The 27,956-nt window shown below is 41.8% G+C and overlaps 1 protein-coding gene across 1 annotated transcript in view; it reads left to right on the top strand.

Moving 5' to 3' along the window:
- RUNX1T1 (RUNX1 partner transcriptional co-repressor 1) overlaps positions 1-27,956 on the top strand; it is a 134,581-nt gene that overhangs the window by 102,099 nt on the left and 4,526 nt on the right. Inside the window, 4 exon segments of the mRNA XM_025433700.3 lie at positions 1,736-1,821; positions 2,355-2,556; positions 11,454-11,522; positions 16,507-16,697. Of these exon segments, the coding sequence (XP_025289485.1) occupies positions 1,736-1,821; positions 2,355-2,556; positions 11,454-11,522; positions 16,507-16,697 (548 nt within the window).

Genomic DNA, 27,956 nt, shown 5'->3' with positions numbered 1-27,956 from the left:
TTCATCTGAGAAAGTGCTGTCATGTGTTTGTGCACCTCCATCAGCTATAAATTAAATCGAATTTCATGGTTGGCTAAAGAGAGTCATGTGGCTCATTATCTTTATTTCTCTAAATCATGTGAAAGAAGGGACTTCCAACTACTCTGACTTTACAGAAAGTGAATTGCATATCTCATAAGTCTTATTGTCCTTCAACGACCACACGATGGCCTCTTGAGAAGGAGCCTGGGTGCCTAGAAGTCCAAAACATGCCACATTTAATTAGCTATTCAGAGTAATGGTGTGAGAAGCACTAACCAAAAAAGGATTTTTAATCATTTAAAATGTTAACTATTGCCCTACTCCAGTGCCTTTCCTTTGTAGTAGAAACTGAGGTGTTTCCTCCATACCGAATTTGTAAGACAAGCATCATGTTTCCTGGCATTTCTGATCACAGCCTTGCACTCTGTTCTCTCAGAGAGACACATTTGTTTTCTATTTTGATGAGCATTTTGCCTAATTGCTCATGTCTATTGCTGTTGTTGCTGACTCGGTAAGTATTTCCCTGTTCTCTTTCTACATTGTACCTTAACTGTGATACTAAAGAGCATCAATAATTGATGCTATAGATTACGAATTGAGATAGATTTTCAGTTTTTTGGTTTGGATTGAAGATATTTGTCCAAAATTGGGGCGCCTGGGTGGCTCAATTAGTTAAGCATCTTTTGATTTTGGCTCTGGTCATGATCTCATTCGTGGTCATGAGATCCAGGCTGGTGTCAGGCCCTGTGCTCAGCAAGGACTCAGCTTGAGATTGTCTCTCTCTCCTCCTACCTCTTCCCCACCCCACTCCCCATTTGCTCTCTCTCGCTCAAAATAAATAATTAAAATCTTTTATAAAAGGATATTTGTCCAAAATTATATCTGATATGTTGAATTTTTCATAACTGGTATCCAGCTTATTTTTAAAAAAAAATTTTGGTGAATCAGGGCAGCCCAGGTGGCTCAGCGATTTAGCGCCGCCTTCGGCCCAGGGCGTGATCCTGGAGACCCGGGATCAAGTCCCACGTCAGGCTCCCTGCACGGAGCCTGCTTCTCCCTCTACCTGTGTCTCTGCTTCTCTCTCTCTCTGTATCTCTCATGAATAAATAGATAAAATCTTAAAAAAAAATTTTTGGTGAATCAAATGAGTATATATTGCTTTCATATTATGCAAGACCTCTCTTCATGGCCTAATTTCATCATGGAGGTACATGCAGCAGGATTGTGTTCATTTGCCTATGCTGAAGTGTGGAAAAATTTTACCATGCTTGTTTTGGAAAAGCACATTCCTGCCCTTGTACAGTGATTCATGCTGTCTTTATTTTGAATGCTAGAAAGCCATACTTTGAAACCACTTAATGTCTCCATGTGGTTTCTCATATTTATTAAGAGTTAGAATATATTTATATTTCCAGTTTGGGAACATTATAGGGATAACTGACTCAGTGCTTGGTGTCACTTTACTCCCCATTTCTTTGTATGTATAAGAAAGAATTCCGACCATATGACCTCTAACATTCCTCCTCGTTTTGACATTTTGTCATTCTATGAAGAGCCCATTAAGTAACGGTGAGTGTGGGCATGATTTATGTCTCCATTCAAAATCGAATACATTTTCACATCATTTAGTTTAGTCTTTGCTAAGTGCCTCTGTGCATATGGATTATGTCTTGAATGCTGTAGGGTGATTCAGCCTTCTTCTCTACATTCATAGGGTTGCATGGCACACGTCAAGAAGAAATGATTGATCACAGACTAACAGACAGAGAATGGGCAGAGGAATGGAAACATCTTGACCATGTAAGATATTGGTGATCATTTAAGGTTAAAATATGTTTCAGAAACAACTGGAGTGGGATGGGGTTATACGATAAGATAGAAAATTTGGGGATGCTTTGAGAGTATTCTGTTTTGTGCTATCCTTGAATCAAGTAATGAATAGAAATATTTTCAATACCACATAGGATTTGATTTCTCCGTTGATATGAAAACCACTAGCCTAAGTGAAATGTGAGGTCGGGGGAAGGAGTCCTCCAAGCCAGATCAGTGGGTTCCCATCTTACTGCACATGGGCCATTTAGTTTATACAGTGATGGGATTAGCATTGGAAACTTGGCTGTATGCATTGGGCCGAAGTCATAGTCATGAGTCATGTTCAGGCCTACCCCCTTTTACTCACATTGCCATTGACTTGACTCATCTGTTGGACTCCCCATGTCAGGTCTGACCTTTGCAAATACTAGACTGAAGCCTGTGAGAGGGCTGGCCCGGGGTGGCCGTGTTGCTGATGCTGTGCTCCCCTCTGCATGCTCCCCCTTTGTGCCCCCCTCCAGCTGCTGAACTGCATCATGGACATGGTGGAGAAGACGCGGCGCTCCCTCACGGTGCTGCGGCGCTGCCAGGAGGCCGACCGCGAGGAGCTCAATTACTGGATCCGGCGCTACAGCGACGCCGAGGACCTGAAGAAAGGCGGCGGCGGTGGCGGCGGCCACTCCAGACAGCAGAGTCCGGTCAACCCGGACCCGGTTGCACTAGGTACCCGGCCTTGGGGGGGGGGGGGGTGGTGACACGTGGGACCAGGATGCCTCATGACTAATATACGGGGTGCATGGGACCCTGAGAGCCGTCAGCGTCTAAGGGGTCTTTGCAAACATATGGGGCACATGGGCCCCCAAGAGCAGTCAGCATAGGCACCCCCGGCAAGCCCAGTGTCTCTGAGATGGAGCCCGCAGGTCAGCCTGCAGAGGGGCGGTCACCAGATGGCAGCTCCTTCCGTGGTGACACGGGTTCCCAGGGTCCCTGTGTCACGGAGACGTGTGCCTCCCCACTTGCTCTGTGCAAGGACCAAATCCTCAGGGAGTGCCTGGGCTTCCGTGCCTGCAGCAGGCTCTCCAGGGACCTGCTACCGCTGGCAGGGCTGGATGCGTGTTGTCCGATTTTTTAATTGGAGGCCCAGTCCCTATGACAGCCTTGTTTTCCAGCCGTATCTCTTACATGAATACAACACTCGACCAGGAAGAAAGACCTAACGGTGACACAGGCTACTACTGCTGCCGCTTGCAAATTAGTGACGAAGGTAGCGCTGCCTTCTGGGGATTTGACTTTACCGTAGATTGCATAAGACCTTCATTTTTTTTTTTTTTCAAATTTTTATTTAAATTCTGGTTAGTTAACATATCGTGTAATATTGGCTTCAGGAGTTCATAAAGCCCTTATTAATTTTAGTTACCTATACGACTTAATAGAATTGTGTGTTAGTAATTTGTTAATATGTAGCCATATCTACTATTGATACATGGAGATTGTGATGATATTCTATTTATAACCTCAACAAATACATGGAAAGAGATCTTAAGCCTCGGAGAACTTTTGAGTCGCCTATGAACTTTTGCCTTGATTAATAACAAGATGTCACCATTTATACTGCCAGCTACTACAGGAGTTTTCTATCTGAGCAAACTGAGTGGAGATGGATTGGTGTTGATCTGTGTTCTCTCATCTCTTTATTTGTTTAGCCCCACACCTGTCAGCCAACTCAGGGTGCAGTCCCTGCTGCAAACGAAAGTAGTTACACATATGCAGATTAATCTCCTGACTTTGGCCTCATTATCCCCCATGGCTGATTATCAAAAACTAAAAAGTTATCCAAGTATTTGGCAATTGATCATATGATCCTTTTTATTGAAATTATTCTTAGACAATAAAGTGCCTTTTGTTTTTTAGGTTTGTGGATTGCTGCTAATCCCTAAATGCTGAATGGGTATTGCCATAAGTATTCTATAAAGAAAGATTCCAAGTCAACTTACTTTACCCACTTACCTAGTGGGTAGTAAAATGTGGGTAGTAAACTGTGCTTTATTTTAAAGCACATTTTAAAGACAAATGTACATTTGTTAGGTTAAATTAAGACAAGAAATGAAAATAGATTTAAGTTTAATTTGAACCAACATTGGTCCACATAAAACTATTTGGAGCAGAGTTGAGTAAATATCGTGGTTTTTTTACTTCCTTATTGTAAACAAAAAATGGTTAATCAAGATAGATCTGTTCAGGACAAATAAAGGGGGTCTTTTGTAACCATCCAGTGTAGGCAGAAATTGAAGACTTAAGTGAAAGTGTTGAGTTTAACGTGCTTTATTGAACAGATTTGTTGAGTCAGTACATACTTACTGAATGTTTACTGGGTGCCAGGTTTTGTGTTAGGCAATGGAATAAAGGAATAAAAGCCTACCTTCCTTCCCTTGAGGAACTTTTGCTCTACTGGAGAAGATAGGCAGGGCAGGGCCACTGCTAATGGCCTAGCTCCCGACGGCCACTTCAGTTAAGTCCCCTGAATGGACAGGATCAGTATTATTTGCTGCCAACTATAAAAGAAAAAGTTCAGAAACTGATGGGACTTCATGCCTGAGTGAGTTATTTTCAGTACACAGAATTAGAGGACATTATATCCTCATCACTGTTGTGTACACATTCTGGTGATACAAATGTATCCATTTCTCTGTAAACTAAAAGAATAAAACTGGTTTTAAAAACTTCTTAGGAGTACACAAATTATATTATTTCTAATGATGCTTAATGAATTCATAGTTGTGGTAATACGAGGTGACTTAGGCCTTAAGCTTCTGTAGATTGTGTTATTCAAAGACTACAAGCATTCCCTTTCTTTGCGTGGACTCTATTTTTCTTTTAACAGTCATGTTAAGTAGAACAGACAGTCATGTTCATTAGGGCCACAGAACCCTAGATTGCCTTTTAAGAAACCATCACAACTTGAGAGATAACATGTCAAGAGCCACACAATGTGTGAGTTTAAGCGTCTCGCATGTCGTATCATCGTGTGTCCTTTCCTAGCCTTGAAGCCTGTGAGTTTTGTTCTGTGGGGCTGAGCTGTGGCTCTGAGACAGTCGGTGCTTTGTAATCATGGGCCATGCTCATTCACATTAAGTGTTCTCTAAGGTTCTCTCCTAGGTTTTGGAGTTGAATGTATTGATGTGTAAAGAAAGATTGCCTGATGAGTCTGATTTTTGCCACTGGGAAGTGTGTCATGGTGTTTGTGTGTGTGTGTGTCTAGATAAGAACTATGACTATGCCTATGTCTTTGTGTACACGTAGATCTCTGGACCTTACATTACCCCTCTTGCTTTGAGTTCAATTCTCTCAATTCTGCAGCTGCTACAGAGGTCAAATGAGACCTGCAGAGCTTCAGAATAATATTGTAAGAGATATCTTTAGTTCAAAATATTTCCTTGGTTACCTCCCTAGCTTGGAGACACTGGCAATGTTTAGTCACACACACATTCTGAGCATGTTTGAATTGCATTTGGGAACTGGACAGTGAGAACGTAACCTCCATGACCACTCGGTTGTACTTGTTCAGCTTATTCCTGTTCTCACTCTTGAAATATATCCATAGTGTTAAGTCAGTGTAAGGGATCAGTTAGAGAGCATGATTAATCTATTACTAATTGAATCTTCGGAGTTTTCCTTAGATAGTAATTAAATAAAGGCTATTTGGAATAGCCTCTTGAACAGTCTTAAAATTGAGTACACCCCAAGCCCATGATGTCGTTTTAATTCAGAAACAGGTTGGTATCATGAAGGACTCTTCAAAAGATTAGATTTTTCCTTGAGATCCTAAGATTTATATTACTTTTATTCTTATTATTCACTTTCCAAGAAAAACCCCAAATATTCAAGGACTAAAATTAGAAAGCAAAGTTTAAAAGAATTGTCTTCTTTTCAAAGTATGGTTTGTTCTTGGTACATTTAAGTTGCATTATGGTGTGAATTTCACTGAAGAATGAGCTGATGGCACCAGAATTGACAGGATCACTGAAGTAGAATTGCTTTTGTACATATACATGGGTAGCTGCTGGTTAGCACTTCAAGTGATTGTTTATCTGGGTCCCTGGCTGCTGCTTTTCTCCTCCTATCTCCATTCATCTTTTTGTCAGTATGCTGTTCATATCACTCTCTCGGCTCCCAATATTTCATTTCTTTCAAGCTATCTTCTTTTTACTGCCTGTGTACTATTCTAGAATCCTCCTACAGTTCATCTCGTATCTGTGTGCCTTCCCTCCATGTTTCTCAAGAAGTTCTCTGTACCATTAGGGCTAAAAGAGTTACCCAATGATGAACTAATTTTGGAGCCTGAGACATAAATCTCCAAAATAGGAATGATGTGTTTTCCATTTTTTTTTTTTTTTGTAATGTTTGAATAGCATGATGAGAGTGTATTAAATTCTGAAAATACCTTCGTGTATGTTTTGGTAAGAGTTTACTTCCTGCTAGCAAGAGAAATGTCAGACGATTTTGTTTGTTTGTTTGTTTTAAACGGAATGAAAAGTCCAGTTGATAAGTCCTCAAAAAGGCAAGAAAATTCTAAGTTTGGCAAATTAATACCACCCGTGCCTCAAGTAGATAAGGAAGTTGGTATTTTAAAACTCCTCCGGCCAGCAACCTTTCTTGTTGTCCTATAATTGAATTATAGAATTTCTCATTACTGTCTAAAACCTTAGGAAATCTAGCCTGAAGGTTAAAAGCACAGATTGTCTGTGCTTGAGCCCCTACTTCCTCTTCTTCCTAGTTTTTTCACCTCTGGCAAGAACTCTGTGCCTCAGTTTCCTTATCTATAAAATGGGAATGGTAATGATATATACTTCATACATATGAAGTTTCTGTAGTCATTGAGTTAACAGATACAAACTCTTCGGGACAGTGCCTGACCCATAGTAGATGTGATCAAAATAATAGCTGTTATTATTATTTCTAATACATTATCTCAAAAATAACTTTAAAGGACAGTGGTACACAAAACCTCCCTGTTTTGCATCCAAGATTATAAAAGTAGAGTAGATTCTTAAGGGTTTTTTTTTTCATTCTGAAAATACTTCCAAACAGAAATTTTTAGGTGGCTACTTTATTTCACAGGCAGAAAAACTAGAAAAGGGGAATTCTATTTTTTTGTTTTTGTTTTTTGGGTTTTTTAGATTTTATTTATTCATGAGAGACACACAGAGACAGGTAGAGACACAGGCAGAGGGAGAAGCAGGCTCCCTGCGGGGAGTCCCATGTGGGACTCGGTCCTGGAATCCCAGGATCACACCCTGAGCCAAAGGCAGACGCTTAACCACTGAGCCACCCAGGTGTCCCTGAAAAGGGGAATTCAGAATTAAATGCAGTATACCTGTTGTACCTCTGGGACCATCATTCATAAACTACCAGGCAATGGAGAAATAGTTTGCTCCCAACCAAAGAAATACATCCTTTCTTACTATCAAATTATGAAAACCACAAACACACTGTTCAGAGTATACTGCATATAAAAGTTTATAGAGTTTTATATTCTTATATTGATTCCTTTAAATCACATCATGAAATTCATTCCAAGACCATTCAGCTGAGCTCCTAAGTAAAGTGCCCACTGTATTTAAGTATATTGGGTTTAAAAAGATGGGCGTATTAGTTAAATATACCCATATTTTAAAGACGAGAAGAGATGATTGCCTCCTGGAGCACTAGGTGTTTTTATTGTTAAAAACAGAAATCGTAATAACAATTCTAGCTTCTAGGTTTGGTTTGGGCTTCTGAAACATAATATTGAAGTTTCTGAATTATCCTTACAAGTAATAAGCAGCATTTGTAAAGATGAACTCACTTAACTCATCCGTGCTTTCGGTGGTTTTTGTGATAGATATTATCATGATCTCAGCCTCATTCTGCCCACTACAGGATGAAGGCCATACCCAGGTACTGCCAAGCTATGAGCCTTGCTGTCCTGGGTCACATGAGGTCCCATTGGTTCTCCAAAGGCTATCAGCTCATCCCTTCATATTTATTGATGGCGGCCCTGGCTGTATCTAGTACCCAATGGTCTCCATTCTGTTGTAAGTGTAGTGCATCTTCCTTTTCCTACATCATAGATTGCTTTTTCTGTTCCTCCACTTGCTTGTAACAACTCCCACGCCCTGACACAGTCCCTGTCTTCATAGATGTGTTCTCTTCTCGAAACTCCTCCTCTTCTCCTCTCACCCCCAAGCAGTTTGCCTCCCAAAGCAAGCCAGACTCAATTTAGGGCCTTTTCTATAATTTTGCAGTCTTTTGGTAGTTATGTTTCACATTTTAAAGCATCTCCTATAGGCTTATCTGTATTTGTTATTACGACTGCATTTTAATACAACTATCCATTTTATAACAACTGGTACTTTATAGGTGGCCAAGATGTAATGGTTAAAAATTAGCTTCTTTAAAATCTGGGCCTTAAAAACATAAGGTGTTTTGCATATGTTTGTCTAGAGCAGTCAATATTCTAAATGAAGAACGTCCTAGGAGGGAAGTTGTCTCTTGTAATGTTGAGCGACTTCAGGACTTTTTTTTGTTGTTGTTGTTTTAAACTCAATATTGCCAATATAGACATTGTTATTGCTGCTACTTCAACAGAAGAGAAGATAGTACATCTATTAGTCATTTGGTTTTCTGTAGCAATTGTAGTATTCATCAGGGTATCAAAAATAGATTCTGAGGAGTACATCTACTGATCACTCCATTCATTTGGTTGGTAGACCTGATGTTTATTTAGCTAAGACACAGTAACTTAGAACTAGAGAGGATATTGTAAAATGTGTGTGTGTGTGTGTGTGTGTGTGTGTAAATCTATATATATTCTAAAAATAATCTGCCTTTAGATTCTTCTCTTATTTTGAAAATAAATTCTTCTAGAAAGTAGGATGAGATTATGAAAACTTTTACTTGACTGGCTTTGGTGTTTCTATCAGGTTTCAAGGTCAGATGCAGTTTGAGTCTATATGTCACTGAGAATTTTAGGGATATATAGCCAACTTGAAATACTGCACAACTTTCCAGTGTGGTATATGGACCCTCACAATCTCTACTGTAAAGCGCCTGGGAAGGTGGGTGCCTGAATAAGCCTTATACATTATCTTTGAGTAAATTTGGGAACTATAAACATTCCTGAGTTTTAAATAAAATTTATAAAAGTATCATGTAAGAAATTTGAGGCCTTTCCAACAGGACTAAGACAGGGAATTACTAACTATGGAAATAACTTTTATACCCAAGTGACATATTCTTAAGGAATAAAAAATTACTGTTTTGCATAATGCTTAATCCAAATCTCTTGAGAGGTATTTTTGCTTGTTTTCCTTTTCCTTTTTCTTTTCTTTTCTTTTCTTTTCTTTTCTTTTCTTTTCTTTTTTCTTTTCAAGTTTTCTGCTATGTGGATATAACTGCTGGGAGAAAAGAGAAACTTGAAGGTGCTTTTTTCCACCTTAATTATTGATGAGGAAATACGTATCCATTCTTACTGGACAGCCTTCTGAATAATAGTAACAGTGATAACAGTAATGAGGGTAATAGCATCTAATGTCTAATGAGAGTTTGGAATGTGCCGTGCCAAGCATGTAATAGGAAGTACTTCTCTCAGTCTCCACAGCAGGGCACTCAGATGTTGTACTGGTGTCCCCACTTGCAGATGTGGTGACTGAGACATAGAGAAACTAACTTGCCCAAATGCCACCTGACTAGCAGGTGACAAAGCCAAGATTCAACGTGACTGGCCTCCAGTGATCTCTGTTCTGCTTAGGCAATCTGGGGCAGTAATTAGTTTCTTCCATGCATGGCCTTTGGATAACCTAACGTTACCCTTCCCATTCCCTGTAATAACGATTGGCCACGATAGCTTTTACCAAGCTATTGATCTTTTCTTAATCCGATACATGGAACTTTTTTTTTTTTTCTACTTTGGAGAAGGCATGATTTTTCAGTTTGTCTTCAGACTTCACATACCTATTCTTATATATAAATCAAGATCTAGTCCTAAAAAGCTGCCATAGGTTTTATCTCTGTTTCATTGTGTCATATGGCTAAATGTGAAGTTGATTACACTTTATTTCTTCTGGAAATAGTTTTAGTGGTGTGGAAGGTAATCCTGACAAATCTAATTAACCACATCACATTTCCTTGAAGTCGTGTGCGCACCAAACAGTTTTATCTAAGCTGTTTTGTGAATGAAAATTACTTAAATGAAGACGCTTTGGTTTTCATCATTTTTCTTATAGAAATCAATGTATGCATGAAAATACCCAATAAGAATGGGTATTTCAAAGTCTGTCTGATTATCAAGGAATCATGAAATTGTAAAGTTTAAAAAATGTGTTTATTTGCAATAATTATAGATCTAAGAAACATTGCAAAAATAATACAGAGAGTTTCCAGATAGCCTTCATTAATCTATAATAAGCATTTGCTAATTCAGAATAGTTGTGGAAATCTTCAGTTTTAGCCGCTGATAATCTATGTACCATACAAAGAATCAAAACATTCAGATTTATTTAAGGCATTCAAATGTAAAATGATATATACTTAGCTAAATAGATCATTCTTTTCTCTGTTTCCCATATTCTGTATTCTGCTATTGACATTTCTTATAAATGTAAGGAAAATTTTAATTCCTTGAAATTTATCCCGGGTTAAATGATTATTTTATTTATAAAAGTTGAAATAATTTTTTTCCTGCCCCCACACCTCTAAATACATAGGCTTTCATTGAAAACTCAGTATGGAAGACTTGTAGTATATACTTTAACTATGGAAGACTGTGTACACTTTATCTTTTATCATATATGGAAAAATATAAAATGTCATTTCCATGAACATGTTATTTTGGAGGTTAGCATTTCGACATCAACTTTATTATGACCTGTTTTCCCAGACTTTTAAATTTTGACAAGGATAAGCACCTCATTTCATTTTCTGTGAAACACCATTTTCTGTTTTAGAAAGCATGTACTAATCCTCTTTGTTAACTGAATATCTCTGAATCCATTCTAATGATTCTTTCTTCCTTCCACCCATGTCAAATCCATATGATCCAATTTGTGTGAAAATGTTTAGTGCTCAGCGAGATTTTTAAGAAGTAATTAAGTGTAAGAACTGGTTAGCCATGGAGGGTAAGACTCGCTATTTATTGAAAGGTGGTGGAAATCAGAGCTATGTGAAAATTATATTAGCTTAAGATTGGCTTTTTTGACTACCAATTTGACTCTTGAAAAGAAAACTACCAAATACAATTTATTTTCTTTAACACAATCAAGTATGCCTATAGAAGCTCCCACAATGAGAGAGTGTTGGGAGCAGCGCTCCCAGACATCATATTGTATAATGCAATCATTGAAGTTGTTTAATTTTGAGCATACAAGGCATTTAGACCGATGACCTTCTGTTTTCCTTGAGTTCTGACGACTGGCCTTGCTATTTGTGTTTATTTTCTAGAAGCGGAATGCTCAGCCTTTTAAAATTACGTTTTTGTAGAGCAGCCAAGAGACCGGGCATTGCTTGCTTCTATTCTGTGTAATGACATAACATGCTTATGGTGCTTTCTTCTTCTCCCCACCCGCTTTGCATCCTTTTCCTAGATGCGCATCGGGAATTCCTTCACAGGCCTGCTTCTGGATACGTGCCAGAGGAGATCTGGAAGAAAGCTGGTAAGAACTGTTGAAAAACACGAGTCTAGTGTTCTGGCAGCTGTGCACAGTTGTTCATGCAGCGATGTGAGGAGCGACAAGGAGGGCCTTTACTGCTAACAACAACAAAAACAAAACAGCCCCCCACCACAAACCCAAATTTTAAAGTCTAATTAATATTCTTCAACCAGGCCTGATTAGAACACGGAATAGTTTTTATTTTAGTAGCATCTGCTAGTGCCACGTAATTGACCGTCTGGCAGTATTTCTGTTTTAAACCCCTGTTTCTCAGGTGGTAACATGGTTTCAGGCTGAAAGCTGGCATAAGAGGTCTCAGCTTGCATGCAGTTTATTCTTAATGAAAAAAAAAAAACAAAACAAAGATCTAATGCCTTAGAAATTACATTGCGTACATCAGTCTTTGCTCCTGATTTTAAAAAATTCAGATATAATTGACATGTCTCTGAAGTTTAAAAATCCCAGCAAAACTAGTTGTCTTGTTGAGGCACTCTGAGATTTTATGATTACGATTACAATTTAAAATTGATCTTCTCTGCTAATTAATATTCAGTGGCCCGAGCGAAATTATTTCCTAAGTGAAATGACAAAGTTCCCTTCCGCGTACATTATCAGATTTTCGTTAAGAGATACTGCTCTGCATTTTCAGGCTGATTTAAAGTTCTTGGTGACACACTGACTTCAGAAAGTTCAGATCTGGCAGGATCTTGGTGGAATACCAACACTTAAAAAGTGGAGCTAAAGCCTTGCAAAAGCTGACTCAGGAGAGAAAGCGTAAAACCTGTTTCAGGAGTTCAAGTCGACATAACAGACACAAACTGTGGCTTTGAGCTGCTGTAACTCCAACTATTAAAATAGTTTGACTTGAGAAACTGGAAAATGCTGTTTCTGCAAAGGGTCAAATGAGTGTAAGGCTCTAACCCTAATGAAAATGAAATAGCGAAGGGAAAAGGGTCTCTTTGGGTTGTGATTTGACCCAGCCATGTCTGTAGTTCTTTGCAGCTTGGCTGATGCTCTGACCATTTGGCTCTTAGCCAAGTGTTTTTAAAGATTTTCTAATAAATACCTGGTTTTGTAAGAGTGATAAGGAATTTCTGAATCCAATAGTATGCTAGGCCTACTAGCTTGGCCAGAGAACCCGAGGGTTCTCTTGCATGTCCAATATACAAATCAGATAGATTATTCAGCTTAAAGGTGATATAGGTTGCTCAGCTGCATAGTCTTACCAGATTTACAGTATCACCTCTAAGGAGATTTCTTCATGGGCCATGGGCTACTCCCAAGCTGTTAAAATGTGCTGAGTGTCACTTATTTGGAAAAAGAATTGCTCTATCTGCTTTCTGACCACTTTTTCTTCCCCATTCTTAAGCTGTCATTGCAACTTACTCCAAGAAGAGACACAAAGAATTGCCCTTTTGGACAGCAGAAGGGATGGCATTTTATGTTGAGGGAGAGAGTCTTTCCTCTGCCTTTCCCTTATTTATGTGTATTTAAGTTAAATCCATGATAGTTCATAAAGAAAAAAGTGACAGTAAAGTCTTGTGTAATCCAAATTCCTTTTCCGTGCTATTATCTGCTCAAGTCTTTGTTTGACTGCTATTAAGTGCGAGCAGATTTTTCTGAATATACCACCTTTGTTGGAAAGTCAACTTGAATAGCTAGGCACAAAGGAAGTCCTACCATAAGTGGTAAGCAATTGGAAGCAGATTCAAAACTGCACTATATATTTTCCACTTAATCAGGTTCTTTAAAAATTTGACATGTTGTAATTCTATTGAGTCCACTATTATTTTTCTTCCCTGTTTTTGCGGGTTCCTGAAACTAATTCTGGGAATACTTGACATGGTGGGGGTTGTACAGTAGAAAAAGAGCAACATTTGCTCCTGTTGTATCTGTGCTCTCTAAGAAGGGTTAAACCTTCTCACACAAATGCCTGGAAATTTTTTTTTTAGATGTGCCTATATTCTATCCTAGGTCTTCAATCTAAAATACGACTTGGAAGTGGGGTTGGTTAAATTTCTGTTGTTCTCACAGTGGTATCCCAATCTGCTGCACAAAAACAGTTTGGGGATGGTTTTCTATGGATGGATGCTAATATTAAGGAGTGTATTAAATCCCCAAAGTACAGGTGACAGTTTCATCTGGAAATCTTGAATAACTGCTTATAATATTTATCTTTATAGGCTTCTTAAAAAGCGTTTCTAGTGTTTACAGTGTCAAGGCATCCAGCGTGATGAAAACACCAAGGGCAGAATGTGACATCTGCACTCAGCTTGTTACAATTTGAAAGCTTTTTTTTCCCCCCAAGATTCTAAAATTTGCTATGAGCAAATTTTTTTTTTAGAAGAAAACCTATAAAGTGTGTCTTTGCAATCAAAGTATTATACATTACCTTTGTGGCAAAGATAAGTAAATAAAAGAAAGTTTAAAGCGTTTGAAAAATATCAAAGGAGTAGAGCTCTCAAAATTCAGTGTAGTATATAACCAGTGCAGCCTTTGTCACAGAAAACTATAATTGCAAAAAGTATGTCCTGTGCATGAAAGTATATTGTATAATATTTAGCACCGTTGTATGTTGAGATGATTTCAGACTTGCAGAAAAGGTACCAAAAAAAAAGGGTATATAAAAAAATTCCCTTGCTTTAATATCTTTCTTTTCCTCTTTCCTTCCCTCCCTTTTTTTCTCTGTTAGGCATGTTTTTCCCCAACCACTTGAGAGTAAGTTGCAGATGTGATGCCCTTTTACCCTAAACATTTTAGTGTGTGTTTCCAAAGCACAAGGACATTCTCTTATATAACTACAAGTACCAAAATCAGGACATGAACAGTTTGTAACCCACAGACCCCATGCAAATTCTACATGTTGCGCTATTGAGTCTAACAATGTAATAGTGTAACAATACACAGTTTTACATATTTTGGATCCTAACAAATGTTGGAGGCTGCATCAGTTTTCCCCTATAATTAGTATTTTTAAAAGCAACAGAAAAAGTAACAGAACACACCATACAGGTATGAAACGTCTTCATAAAATTGAGGGAAAAAATCTAACATAAAGATGGTTTGAAATCACAACCGAGTGTTTTCTTCAGTATATTTCTTTTTCAAACGATCGGTGAATGTTTGCAGTTGGTAATAAATATTCAAGCACCTTGCAAATGTCCTACCAACTCTCTTTGCTGATCTGTATATGCCTGTGGGATTAGAATAGGAATGCATAATTTAAATATAAATTGCCTGATTTGCATACACAATTAGTCAAGCTACAGCTTTGATCGTAAGCAAAAATTATTGTCCTGTATTACCACTTAGATAGAATTTTAATTCACCTTGAATATTCAAACTAAATTAGACCCTGGCTGTCTAGTTAGAAGGGCAGTACTTCCCTGGTGCCCCAGGTCGTTTATGATAGGGTAATAAAGGCATCTTTTCACCTCCTGGTGAAGAAAGAGCTGCAAGCTCTGTGCAGTACTCTGTTTCTATCCAGATTTTAAATGGCATATCTTAAAGCAACCAACAAAGGCTTAACATATTTTAGTTAATATTTCCAGTCTGGATCTTTCCCTTATATTTTAGCTCATAAAACCTAGCAGACAGTGATTACAAATGAAAGAACTTCAGAAATAATGTGGCTAAAGTGACAGAGGCTACAAAATTCATGCTAGCTAATTACTAGCGGAGGGCTTTTGATGATCCTCAAGGCCTGGGCTATAGAAGTGTGAAATAAACCATAGACATTTAAGGAACCATAGGAGTATTTGCATCTCTTACATTTTTAATCTACAGTAAAACATTTTTTTATTAGGAATCTATGTTTTTAATTAAACAGAACATTTAATTAAGGTGCTTTTTAAGTGGGTGAAACAATTAAGTGCAAACACTTGAATGAAACATGTCATAATTAGTTTTAATAGAGTGTTAATTGGTACTAGGTTTGCCAAGTTAATAATTACTGCTTATTAAATTTTCAATTAATCATTGTCATTTTGCTTTGAATAAAGATGAAAATTAGATAAACTAATTTAGGGGGAGGATATTTTCCCTTGTTAATTAGAACAGTTAATTTTTTTAAATGGAAATTACTTGTTTTAGTTGTCAATCTCATATTGTACATTAGTCAAATCTCTGCACCCTTCCCACAGCCAAAAATAAAGAGCTAATTTGACACCTTGCAGGTTTGTAGGCAGGCCTGATTGTTTTGGCCTCTGGTACGATTCAATTACGTTTGTCTCGTGCAACAGTTGGGTTATGCGAAGCTGTGTATTATTTGATTGAGTAGTTGGGCAACAACTGAAAATGAGAAAATTATCTTTAAAGAACCCTAATGCTTAGGGCATATACCCTGTAAGAGCATATTTCCGCATGACTCTGGAGATGACTTAGGAAAAAGAAGAGCCAGATCATCTGTTTCGTCCCAGATTTCCGTTAGCGGTCTACATTGACACGATTGCCATAGTAATTACCTTTCACTCTTGTGCTGTTTCACCAGCAAAATGATCGTTAGCACTTACATATGTGTATGTGTAAAATCCATTCCCCTCGTCTTTGTTTCTGAAAGCTCGACTCATGCCCTCCCTGTGTGCACAGTAACCTATAGCTCTGTGGCAAACCACCTCCTTAACGTGTCTGAATTATCCAGGCAGGTTTCTTGTGGTGGCTTTTGTCCTTCATCTACTTGAGTCGGGTCTCATAATCTTTTCTGGAGACCCTAGTTTGGTAGAAAAGTTGTAGTGATGCTACAGTAGTTTAAAAAGCTATTCCCCGACATGTAAGTTAAAGGAAAAAAAAATAATAAAAAGCTCACCCTTTGTTTTCTGAAATGAATCTCAGAAAGCTGCTGGCTTTTTAGAGAGCCACGAGAAGGGCCCTTGATTGGGCTGTGAGTCACACCGGTTCCCTAGAGTTCTGTGGGGCCGCCCTCAGGGGCCAAGGGTCTGCGCTAATGGGGGCGTGTTTTCTTGTCCCGTGCGGTCCGGCTGGCGCGCAGAGGAGGCGGTCAACGAGGTGAAGCGCCAGGCGATGACCGAGCTGCAGAAGGCCGTGTCCGAGGCCGAGCGGAAGGCCCACGACATGATCACCACCGAGCGCGCCAAGATGGAGCGCACGGTGGCCGAGGCCAAGCGGCAGGCGGCGGAGGATGCGCTGGCCGTCATCAACCAGCAGGAGGATTCGAGCGAGGTGAGGTGCCGGAGGGGGGCTCCCAGGGCAGGCCGGCCGTCCCTCGAACGCCACGGCTCGCTTTGGAGGCCGGGAGGTCATCAGTCAAAACGGGTGTCTGACTGAAGGGCCACTAGTCTTTGCGGGGGGTGGAGGGGTGGAGGGGGGTGCTGGGGGGGGCAGTGCATGCGGAACCCATAAAGGGCTCAGTCAGGTGTTGTCTATTCAAGACCTGAAACAGAAGCTCTGTCAAGAGAGGTGGTTTGTGTACGTGGCGGATCGCAGAATGAAGAGAGGTTCTTACAACCTCCTAGCGCCGTCGAGCCACTCGAAAGTCGGCTCCCCCGGGAGTTGGGGGTTTCACGGAGCCGTCCGCGCCTGCGTGCTCTCCAGCCCCCCTCCCCGCCCCCCACGCGGGTTGGGCCTGTCGTTTGGCAGTTTGACGTTTGTGAGGGATGCTCTGACACAGGCATGTTCTCCACCTTGTCTGTATAACCACTGGGCCGCCCATCTCCTAGCCTCACATCGCGGCCCCAGGTAGCAGCGTCTGGCATTAACTTGAGTATATGAAAACACACGCACGTAGCCCACGGGGCTCAAGCATCTGGGAAGGAATGAAAACATGGGACCTAACAATGCTTTTTAAAATGCTCCGCATTAATTAATGCGACACCACGATTCTCTCCCACCCCTCGGTGGCTTCAGATAAAGGACGGTGGTGCGCCGGTCACACCGAGCTCAGCCAGCAAGGGCGTCAACTGATAAATCCAGGGCCTACTACAACACATATCTATAATTTGTGAGGGAGAGTCAGAATTTAATTTGGACCAGGCTTCTCTGTAGATGAAAGACCCTGCGGGAATCACTCGATGCCCAGAGTTTCTATTTAATGTGTAGCAGATGAATAACATGGGGACAAAAGGAATTGATTTTCAACATTTGAAAGTTTCTGAGGAAAAGAGGGACAAAGGGAAGTTTATCTACTCTTTAACTGCTGACTTTTCCATTGTCGAATTAAGCTAGACATAAATTCAATTTTATTGGCATCTTGTGGCTAAGATATTTAAGGACCTTGTTTTGGGTTTGTTTTTTTTTTAAATTTCTATTAATATCCTTTGGAGAGAATTTGTCCCGCTCCATTTGAGTTAGTAATACCGTGAAGCACAGTAGTTGCCTTCACTAAAACATTATCACTTACCCCAGAACACTTTAGGGCTGTTATGTATGGTTAAGAGTATTTTGTAGGCCACTGAATTCGAAAGATGAATTTTCGGAAGAAATTAAGAACAAGACTCTGTATTTGGCAAGTAGCATGCTCTATTCCTTCAGCAGCTAAAAGATTTGTACCTTTATTCCTAAAATCTACCCAGAAAAAAAAAAAAATATGATCTTGACATGAGTATTTAGCATTATAGAAATAAGGATCGTTAAGGTCATTTTTGGATGCAGATAATCTGAAAGGCAACTTAAGTCTGATGTCTTACTTTCCTTCTCTTTAAACGGCAGTACCTTTTTTAAGACTTAAGAGTCAGGGTAGGGGGCTTCATCCCTCCAGGAATTGAGTTTCTTTTCTTCTAAAGCAACGTGAACATTTCCCTGAGAATAGGAGAGCAAAACGTGGAGGAGAGATTTCCCTGGAATGAAGCTGAGACTTCTCTAGACTTGAACAGAAGTCTACACAGACATACGATAAAAGTGGTTTGACTGAGGACTCGACAGAGAAGTTAATCCATTAGCCTGAAATTAATGTTGCTACTTCTCCTGAGGAGTGATGATGTCTGTGAATAGTCTGAGCGCCTAGTGGTCATTTTAGTCAGCCCTCTCTTTTGCCCAAAGTCACAGGTAAATACTTGTTATTCTCCCCCCCCCCCCCCCCACCCCGGGAATGCTTTACTTTTAATTTAGGAGTGGGGACAAAACTTTGAATCCAACGTATTCTTTTTCTTGCCTCTCCCTGAGGAAAATATACCTTTTCATAGAAATGACCTGATAAAAGCCACCCCTGCAGTGATGCTTGCAAGTCACCTCAAGTCTGGAAAGCTCCCTGGACCCCTCCGGGACAGAGCCAGAACAACTTTGGCTTCCTTGGGCTAGGGTATAGCCCCCTATTCCAGCCTTCACTGGTTGGCCCCAGAGCAGGCCTCTCATGGGCCAGCACTGCTTGGCCCAGCTGATTTGCAAAGAGAGTCCAGGTGCTTCTCAGAACTCCCTTCTGTTTCAGGAGGTTTTCTTAAATTTTAGCCACTGACCCCAAATAAGATACACATAGTGTTGTGCTTTAGAAATTTGATGAATTGTTCTTTGTTTTCCTCAGAAGAATACACATGAAGTCTGTCTGCCATGGTAATTGGTTTAAAAAAAAAAAAAAAGACATATTCTCATTAAATGTAGGAACCATTGATTTAAAAAACTCTACTAAGAAATTAATGGGCATTCATTAAAAAAAAAAAAAAAAAAAGTTATGTTTGTGACCTGCCCAGGGCAATTGGTTATTCAATACATGTAACTCTAAATTACTCACATCCATGCATTCATTTATTATTTCCATAACAAAGTTTTGAGCTTTTATTCCACATCAGGGTCCGTGCTAGGCACTGAAGGTAGCTCTGCATTCATGTGAGGAGGCAGATCGCTAAAGTAGAAGAGTCTTAACAGGTTTTGTGTGAGGGCTTCCAGAAATTACGTTTCATTTCATCTTATAGTAAAGAATAATCGAGAACTGGTCAGCACCTTCTCTCCATCTCCCTCCACCCCCATTGCTTCATCACTGTTTCCTCGGGTGGGGGGGCAGGGGAGGCATGTCATTGCCTCTGTGCAGGAAGAAGAGAAGAGGTGGGAAAAGAAGCTTTGAGAACAGGAGGGCTCTGTGGCTGGTGAGTGGATTGGAAGGATCACTCGGGCTGCAGTGCAGGGAGAGATCGGAGGAAACTAAAAGGAAGGAGCAATCTGTTTCAGGAGACCGATGGGGATGAAGACGGTGGATAGTGGCGCTGGGGGTGGAGGAGATTGTGTATGTTGGCTGGGAACCCATGAGAGAAAATGGGCAGGATTTCATGACTCGTTGGCTGTCAAGGAAGAAGAAGGCCAGAAGAGGAGTTTGGGATGCAGACATCAGGTGATCTTACTTGAAAACATCTTCAGAAATTTGCTGGCTTGGATCTTCCCAGGGTGTGTGTTTTTCCTTCAGTTGAAGGGGTGGGTGGTAGTGGTGGTGATAGAAGGGTGGGGGGGTGGGTAGAAGAGGTCACCTTCATTTTTTGTGCATAAACAACACAAGTTAAAACATTTTAAGAAACACAGATCAGTTTCTGAATCCAGCTAGACAGAGGGCCCCTGTGAGTCGGAAGGGGTAAATAGCCCAAAGTCTGACACAGTTTGTGCTTTTTAATGTGAAAATCAGGATAGAAGTACATAAAAGTGGGGTGCAGGGCGACCATGCCTCCCAGTTTGAAGGACCCAATCCTGGCTTCCCCCTGTTGTCCCATGTAATTACTAAGTGGTCTCTCTTATTCTCAAGTGTTCTTGGTTTGTATAATAAATTATGTGGTCACACCACTTAAAGGCTGTGTTTGGGCGATTCGATGGTCATCTTTTGCTAGCAAAGCTCAGAGACAGGTGCATGGGGCAGAGAGAATCCAAAGGGAGGACCTGCATTCTAGCTCCAGCTCAGTTACTGTATCTGGCATCCTGGAGCGAATCCTCTCACTCCTGCCAGCCTTCATTTTTTCTTAGGAATGCGATGTTGCTTCCTTACCTCACGGGGTGGTTTAGTAGAATTTTTCTGTTTTTTTTTTTTTTTTTTTTTTTTTGGACACATAATGTTTAGCAGGTTTTTTTTTACGCCCACAGTTTAATTCAGATGTTTTGAGAGCTGTAATGCAAGGCATCATTATCTGCTCATATTTCCACAGTCCCCCATCACAGAATACACTAAACTTTTCTGGCTGAAATAAATCTTTTTTTCTCCCTTTTCTCCCTCAGTTCGAAGCCGCCTCCTATTATAGACACATCTCTAAGCTAGATCTCATGGTCTAGATAATCTGAATCTATAGAAAGACATATGTAGATGATATAAATTTAGAAAAACATTATTCTCCCCTTCATAGGGACTTCGAGAAGGAATCTGAGCTTCAGCATCAGAAGACCCCATCTCTAGACTGAGATTCTTCTGAGCTGATGCCCGTGAATACTCCTATGATTTCACATATGGCAGGTGTATCTAATGCCCATTCTGCTTAGGAAAACCAGTGGTTCTGAAGAGTAGGCTGTGAAGAATGGAGAAATTCTAGGAGGCAACAAGAGTTGAAAATACTGAACGAGGGAGAAGAGCAAGAGGAAAGTGTAGAATCAGGAATGAATGAATAGACACAAGTATTTTTTTTGGCGGGGGGGGGGTGCACGTGATTTATCATCCAGATGGGGACTCTTCTCAGAGTAGCAGGGGGTGCTTTGGCCAGGGCGGGCCAGTCCTACCCACCAGGCTGCCCATGCCCAAGCCCGCTGTCAGCATGGTTATTGAGGGTGGCAGGAGTTTGGTTTGGCCTGAGGAGAGACAGGCGGACCGATGGTGAGTGTTTCACTCTGTACCAGGTGTCACAGAAGCTGCAGCATGTATTTCCTGTGCTCTAGCACATTTACTCCTCTGTGAGTCCAGGTAGTGTAGACGCTGCTCTTGTCCTCATCTTGCAGCCCAGAAAAGCTGAGTCTTGGGAGGTGGAGCCTTTGCTCAGGGCCTCAGCCCAGATGGCCTGTTTCTCAGGCTGCCTTCTGAAGAGTCACATGGCAGTAGGGGAATTTCTCCCCTCCCCCACTCCGATTGCCTATTAGTGTATCTGTTTCTTCATTGGACTTCCTTCAGATTATTCCTACCTAGTTCTCTAATTTCATAATTATTAGTTTAGTAGAATGAGGCTGGGTGTGGGGCGGACATCCAAGCAATATAATGCTTTCTGGGGGCTCCTGGAGGGGGGGCTCAGTCCGGTTAAGTGTCTTCCTTTGGCTCAGGTCATGGTCTCGGGACCTGGGAATATCCGGCCCCCATCATCGGGCAGGGGGCAGTCTGTTCTCCCTCGCCTTCTGCCCCTCCCTCAGCTCATGCTCACACTCTCTCAAATAAATAAAATATTTTAAAAATATATTTTCTGTGCTTTCTCTCTCTCTCCCTCTGTTTTATAGTGTATTAACTTATCGCACCTAGAATATACTGCCAGCATTAGCGTAAAATAAAATAAAAAAAAGATATTTGCCACATCTGGCCACCGTAAACTTTTAAAAAAAATTTTTCATATTAATGCTTGGTTTCCATACATGTATTTTTTTTTTTTTTCTGACGAACATGGGCAGATTGGATCCGTTTCCAGAGAACCTGCTATGATTCTTCTTTGAGATCCATGATCTGTTCCAGCTTGGGGGATTGAAGCGAATGACTGGAAGTAGACATAGAATGAAGAGTAAATAATTCTATTTTAATAGCTTTGTATTTTAAGCCACCAAACTGATATCCCCCCTAAGGTTAAAATGGCCATTATTTGTCATTCCTATATAGGTGAAGAACTGCACAGTTTATATTAGAGTTGGACAGTTCTGTTGCACTTGAAGAGAAACACTGATCAAACCTTTAAACTTTATATTTCCAGACCTGACCGTGTGGGCGAGCCACTCTGAAGTTTATCTTCTTTACTCCTAGAATTAATGGAACCACCCCCAACGGACTCTGCAGTATGTCCCAAACCATAGAAACTCCACCTGAGCGGACCCTGTAGAATTAGTTACCACACAGTTACGGCCCCAGAGTCTCAACATTCTGGTTCCTATAGGCACCCCATGATCCCCTCAGACCCATCGATCCCCACAACAATTTGGAGCACTCAGACCATCAGCTGTGATGTTCTAGGTTACAATACGATTTTGTTGTTGCTGTCTCATTAGAAGGTCAGCTCTTTGCATCCAGAGATACTCACTGCATAGTGGATGGAGGCCTGGACCTGGAATGAACTAGAGTGACACACCTCTTGGAGCTTTGGTTTTTTCCCTGTCTGTAACAGTAGAGTAAGGTTCATGTGACTCAACTCGTAAGGTTGTTGAGAGATGCAGATGAGTAAGAGTGTTTTATAACCAAGTCCCCTTCTGAGAGGGCAATGGATCTATGTAGGAGAGAGAAGTGGAAAGCCAGGTAAGAAGCTATTCTACAAGGGAGGGCAAGGAAGGAACTTGTGTGGTCACCATGAGCTTGGGAAATTGGGAAGAGAGATTGTGGCGGCGAGATATGCGGGGCTTGGCACCAACTCTTTGCCGGGGCCAAAGACGGGAGTCTCGAACGAGATGATGAAGGCCCGAATGTGAGTGTTGCCAGCGGCTGAATGAAGCACACCAGAGGGCTGGGTTTGGGGAATGCTGACCCAGGAGACAGGAGCATCCTGCTGGCTGCAGTTCCAGAACCAACCGTTGAAAGTAGCTCAGGAATGAAACAAGGGTTGGAGAAACAGGTTGGAGTGTCATTTTCTTGCAGCCGAGACTTGCAACCATGAGGGCTGATGAGGGAGAGTGTGGGAAGGAGAAGGTTCTCTTTATGCCAGCTTCCCGCTCTTGCCAGGGACTTAGAGGGAAATGGACAAATGGGGGGGTGGGGGGGAGGGAGGTGGCAGCGTCAGAAACAGAATTGGAACATCTCAAGCCAAAAGTTAAGAGGCCATTTGGACAAGGGGGATGGAGAGAGGAGGCAGGGGGAGATGGTCAGTCGAGGCAAATCCGTAGATGACCTGAGGACCGTGAGGGCACAGAAGAAGTACAGGGGAAAGGAACCACTGTGTTTTCTCTGCAGCTGTCACTGCCTGTCGGGGGTGGCCTGGACCTGCAAGGATGGAGAGGATCTTGCTTTCTTCCTGCCAAGGCCAGGAGGGGTTACATGGTGCTGTCCTCCTCAGGGGCCGCAGGCTTTCTGATTCTAAAGATCATGCCCTGCAAAGATGGAGAGGATCTTGCTTTCTTCCGGCCAAGGCCAGGAGGGGTTACGTGGTGCCATCCTCCTCAGGACCTCTGCCCACCAGGCCCTGTGCCTGGCCCGAGCTCCATCCCGAAGTGCCTCGTGCGCTTCTGTGCCACAGGCACTGCGGCTCCAAGGGCTTCAGTACCCTGGCCCGTGGCTCTCAGGCCGCTACGTGATGTGGATGAAGTGAAACCCGAGGCAGGCTGACCGAAGCCGCTCCAAATAGAAGCCGTGTCCACTGCACCCCGTGGTGCCTTGTGTGCAGCACTCCAGCTTCCCGCGCTGACCTCGGTCTGCTTTCAGGGGTGCAGCACCCTTGTAACCTCATTCCTGCTGAAATAGGCTCGAAGCAGTATCTGAAGTGCACAGAGTGCAGCCCAAAGGCCTGGGTGAATCAAACCCTGGCCGTGTGGTTCTCTAGCTGTGTGATTTGAGGCAATTCATTTATTGTAAAAGTTACTCATTCTTTGGACCTCAGTGTCCTAAGCTGCGAAATGCATTTTGAAAGTGGTTTTCAACTCTGTGCAGCTCAATGCCAGTGTAAGATGTGATCGTACCGGGAATTTAAGGCCATGTGTCGTAGAGTTCTTTACATCTTGGGAATTTTCATCATGATCATTCTGCTGTATTCATTGAGCATCATGCGCATGCAAGAAGTTTTCTGGCGAATTGTAGGTGCATGTAGACCTGAAGAAACGTAATCAGGAGAAAATGGTTTGTTTCTTGGAAAAGGAAATTTCCAACAGTAAGAACCAGAAAGGATATTATTTTCCAGGTAGGGCTACAAAAGACCATTCTCATAGTCTCTAAGATAGGAAAAAGGGAACAATTTTGTTCTTAAGGATGAAGAGAATTGCCAGCAGGAAACCAAGTAGCAGCGATCTTTGACTCATGGCTTTGGCATTCCAAAGCTTTGGTTCCTCATTTTCCTTTCTTAGCTGTAGTATTAGCACATTTAGCAAAAGGGAGGGTTGTATCCAGCCTCATATTCTTCATCTGAGTCACAGCTTAACTTTGGTCAATGGCTGACTCCCATTTCTCAGATCAGGGGAAAATACCCTCTATGCCAAAAAGGGAATAATCATAGCACAAGTAAGGGAAGACTATAAAGTGCCACAAATGTTGAGAATGAAATTTGCTACGATAGGGTATTCTTGAGGCTCTTACAGGTTAACGGCAATTCAGTTGCCAGCAGCGTTCTTTATTTTTTTTATTTTTTTTTTTTAAATTTTTTTTTTATTTATTTATTCATGAGAGAGAGAGAGAGAGAGAGAGGCAGAGACACAGGCAGAGGGAGAAGCAGGCTCCATGCAGGGAGCCCGATGTGGGACTCGATCCCGGGTCTCCAGGATCATGCCCTGGGCTACAGGCGGCGCTAAACCGAGCAGCGTTCTTTAGAGGACTGAGAGGGAAGCTCGGTTATAGGATGGATGGATGGATGGATGAAAGAAAAGAAAAGAAAAAAGAAAAGAAAGAGGAATGGAAGGAGGAAATGAAAGAAACCAACGAACAACTATCAGGAAATACTAGGCTGACTATAAAAAGCGTAAATTGAACACTGTAAAGTTAGATCAAACTATCGCTGATACACCCCTGGGTATGACACACAATTTGCACTTTCCACCTTTGTGAACAGCAGAAAGCTTAGAAATTTCAAACGGTCCAAGTTAGGGTTCTCACGAGACTCTGCACATCCCACTGCGCCCAGAAGTGTGACTGTTGAGAGGCTGAGTGTCCCCGGTCAGGCCTCAGTCTTGTCAGTACGGAGGAGCCAACAGGAAATTCAGCAGAGCCACCCCAGAGAAATGTATTAATAGAGATTGCTTTGTCTGTTTTCTAATGAGCTTTTAAAAAGGAATATGCACTTTGGAGGGGTTTCCTTTTGTTAATGGACCACTTGCGCCAAAGTTCCCCTGCACATTCATTGCAGTGCAGTGTGAAGAGCGGTAAAAATCTGTAGCATCCCCCCGGCCCCAGCTCATTTGAATTGCTCTTTGTTGTACTTTCCTACAGCTGAAGGTGGTTTTTTCCCCGGGGGTGGGTGGTAAATGAGTGGAATCGAACAACTTGGGACTGGGACTAGAGGTGAAGTGAGCCAGAGCTCTTGAATCCTGGGTCAGAACCCGGTGGAGCTAGGCAAGAAAGCTCAATTCCCAACAGCTTCATGATCCAAAACATCTGTTTCGCTATTTGGCCTAATTCCACTTTTTTATTTATAAAATTGTTCCCATCTTTGAAAACACTTTAAAAAATAAAGAAGTTCCCCGTTCCGTCCCTTCTTTCCACCCCCCAGCACATGCATTTGTAATTACCTGGTTTAGTCTGTGTGTTTAATCAGCTTAAATTGAGAAGGTTTTGCCTACATCTGATTTCAATCTGAAGTGCTGGGCAGTTACCACCCTTGTGTCTGCCAAGCTGTGCCTCTGCCAGAAACAGGATAAGACTCACACCAGGCTATTTCCTAAAGAAGCCACTTGACTCAGATTAGATGTTTAATTTCCTTAAAATATTGTTTTCGATCCAGGTCTCTGTTCTCTAATTGGGATTTTCTGATATAATTTAGGAATTTTGCTTATTTGCCGAGTTCCAGGATCCAGCTGGCATTATTCTAACTGCCTAAACCTCAGGGAAGTAAACTTCATCGTGGGCGCCGAGCACCCTACCTCACTCCTCTGAAGGACGGGCCAGGCTCACGTTATTCATGGCTTCGTGGGGCCATTCGATACACAATGAGATTGGACTGATTTTGATGAAGAAGGGGGCTTCTAAGTTATGGTAGAGGCCTCAGATCCAGAGGTACACAGCCCTTGAGATATTTAACTGGATAAATTTAAGTCAAAGTAGGAAGGAAAATTTAACTTTAATTCTATTTTTATTTATGACATCACCGTATAAACCAAGTTTCTAAATTGCCTCAGCTATGTCCACTTAAAACACCTCCCATCCAGAGTTCTGGAGTTTGGAGGCTCCTAGCACTTGGAAAGCCTGGAGGAGCCCCTTTATTTGTTCTCAAAATTAGATTGACGGCTACAAATCCCTTTGCATACCTTGGACGTTGTAAAACCATACACACCAGGATGATGGACTGATACTCTACTGGGGTGTTTTTGGTGGGTTTATGAGCCTGCCCTAGGCCATCCAACCAGCATGCTGGACGCAAAACCAATGCAGGCAGCGCAGCAGGGAGATGTTTAATACCCACATACATCGGGGCCTTTGAAAAGGTGTTACTTAATCGTGACACAACCACATACCAGTCAGCTGAGTTGGAGTAACCATAATAGTGACAAAAGTTTGTTTTGCAAGAAAATAATGAAAAAGCAAGGAAGATGAAAAAAAAAATTATATATATTGGTGGCGCCATGGTAAACTCACTTGGTAGAGCACTTCATGTCAGGAATGGTTTTGTCAGAGGAACTGGGCACATGTGAAGTTGGCTTCCGGAGGTCCCACCGGTTCCTGGAAGGGCCCCCACGGGCACTCCCCCTCCTCGGTTTCCTAACATCTGTCCCATGCCCATGCGTTTCTGTCTCTGGCTTGTCTGTGCTTGGATTCATGATGTTTATCTCAAAATTTAGATCTTAGAGGTTGCCTCACGTCAGCTTTCCTCATCTCTTGCAAAGCAGCTTGAGAGCTCGGCAGGGGACTCACCAGTTGTGAGTTTCCTCTCCTTTTCTAAGCACTCAGAGTTGCTGCGGTGGGAGAAAAATTTTTTAAATTTTTAAAAATTAAAAAAAAAGTTTCAGAGGAACCCCAGCAGCCAGGAAGCATTGTAGAGAAATAGAACCATTGTTTCCTCAGTTGTAGTATTTCCGGCTTTCAGAGTCAAATTAGGTATAGACTGATGGAGTCATTTCATGGGTGTTCATTGAGCACCTACTTTATAGCAAGTGCTGCTCTGGGTGCGTGCTGTGTATGGGAGAAAAACCAAGGAACCTGCCCTCTGGGTTGCTGAAGTGAAGGAGATGGTTGTCAGCTTGTCCTCCCACGTGGTTGTCAGGTCCACCGATTGCCGGGCTGCAGTGGGAAGGGCTGACCCACACCGAGGTTCGGGTGCCGTGCCTCAGTCTCCTTGGTCTGTCCCGGAGCAGGGAATACAGTCCTCCATCCCATCTCCTGCATCATGTTCCTTGACTCTGATAGACGGTTCTCAGAGTCGCTCTTGTCCTTCCTGTTGGCATCCAGAGGGAAGGCGCTTCTGCCGGGAAGGGCGTCTTTGCACCTGACCTCAGTGGCATTGGTGTTAGAAGGAGACAACGCATAGACACGGCCATCGTTAGCATGGGCAAACAGAG

This window comes from Canis lupus, chromosome 29 (assembly GCF_003254725.2).
Source record: "Canis lupus dingo isolate Sandy chromosome 29, ASM325472v2, whole genome shotgun sequence".
NCBI lineage: Eukaryota > Metazoa > Chordata > Mammalia > Carnivora > Canidae > Canis > Canis lupus.
Note: the sequence above shows the minus strand (reverse complement) of the source record. Positions and strands in the feature narration are given on the sequence as shown.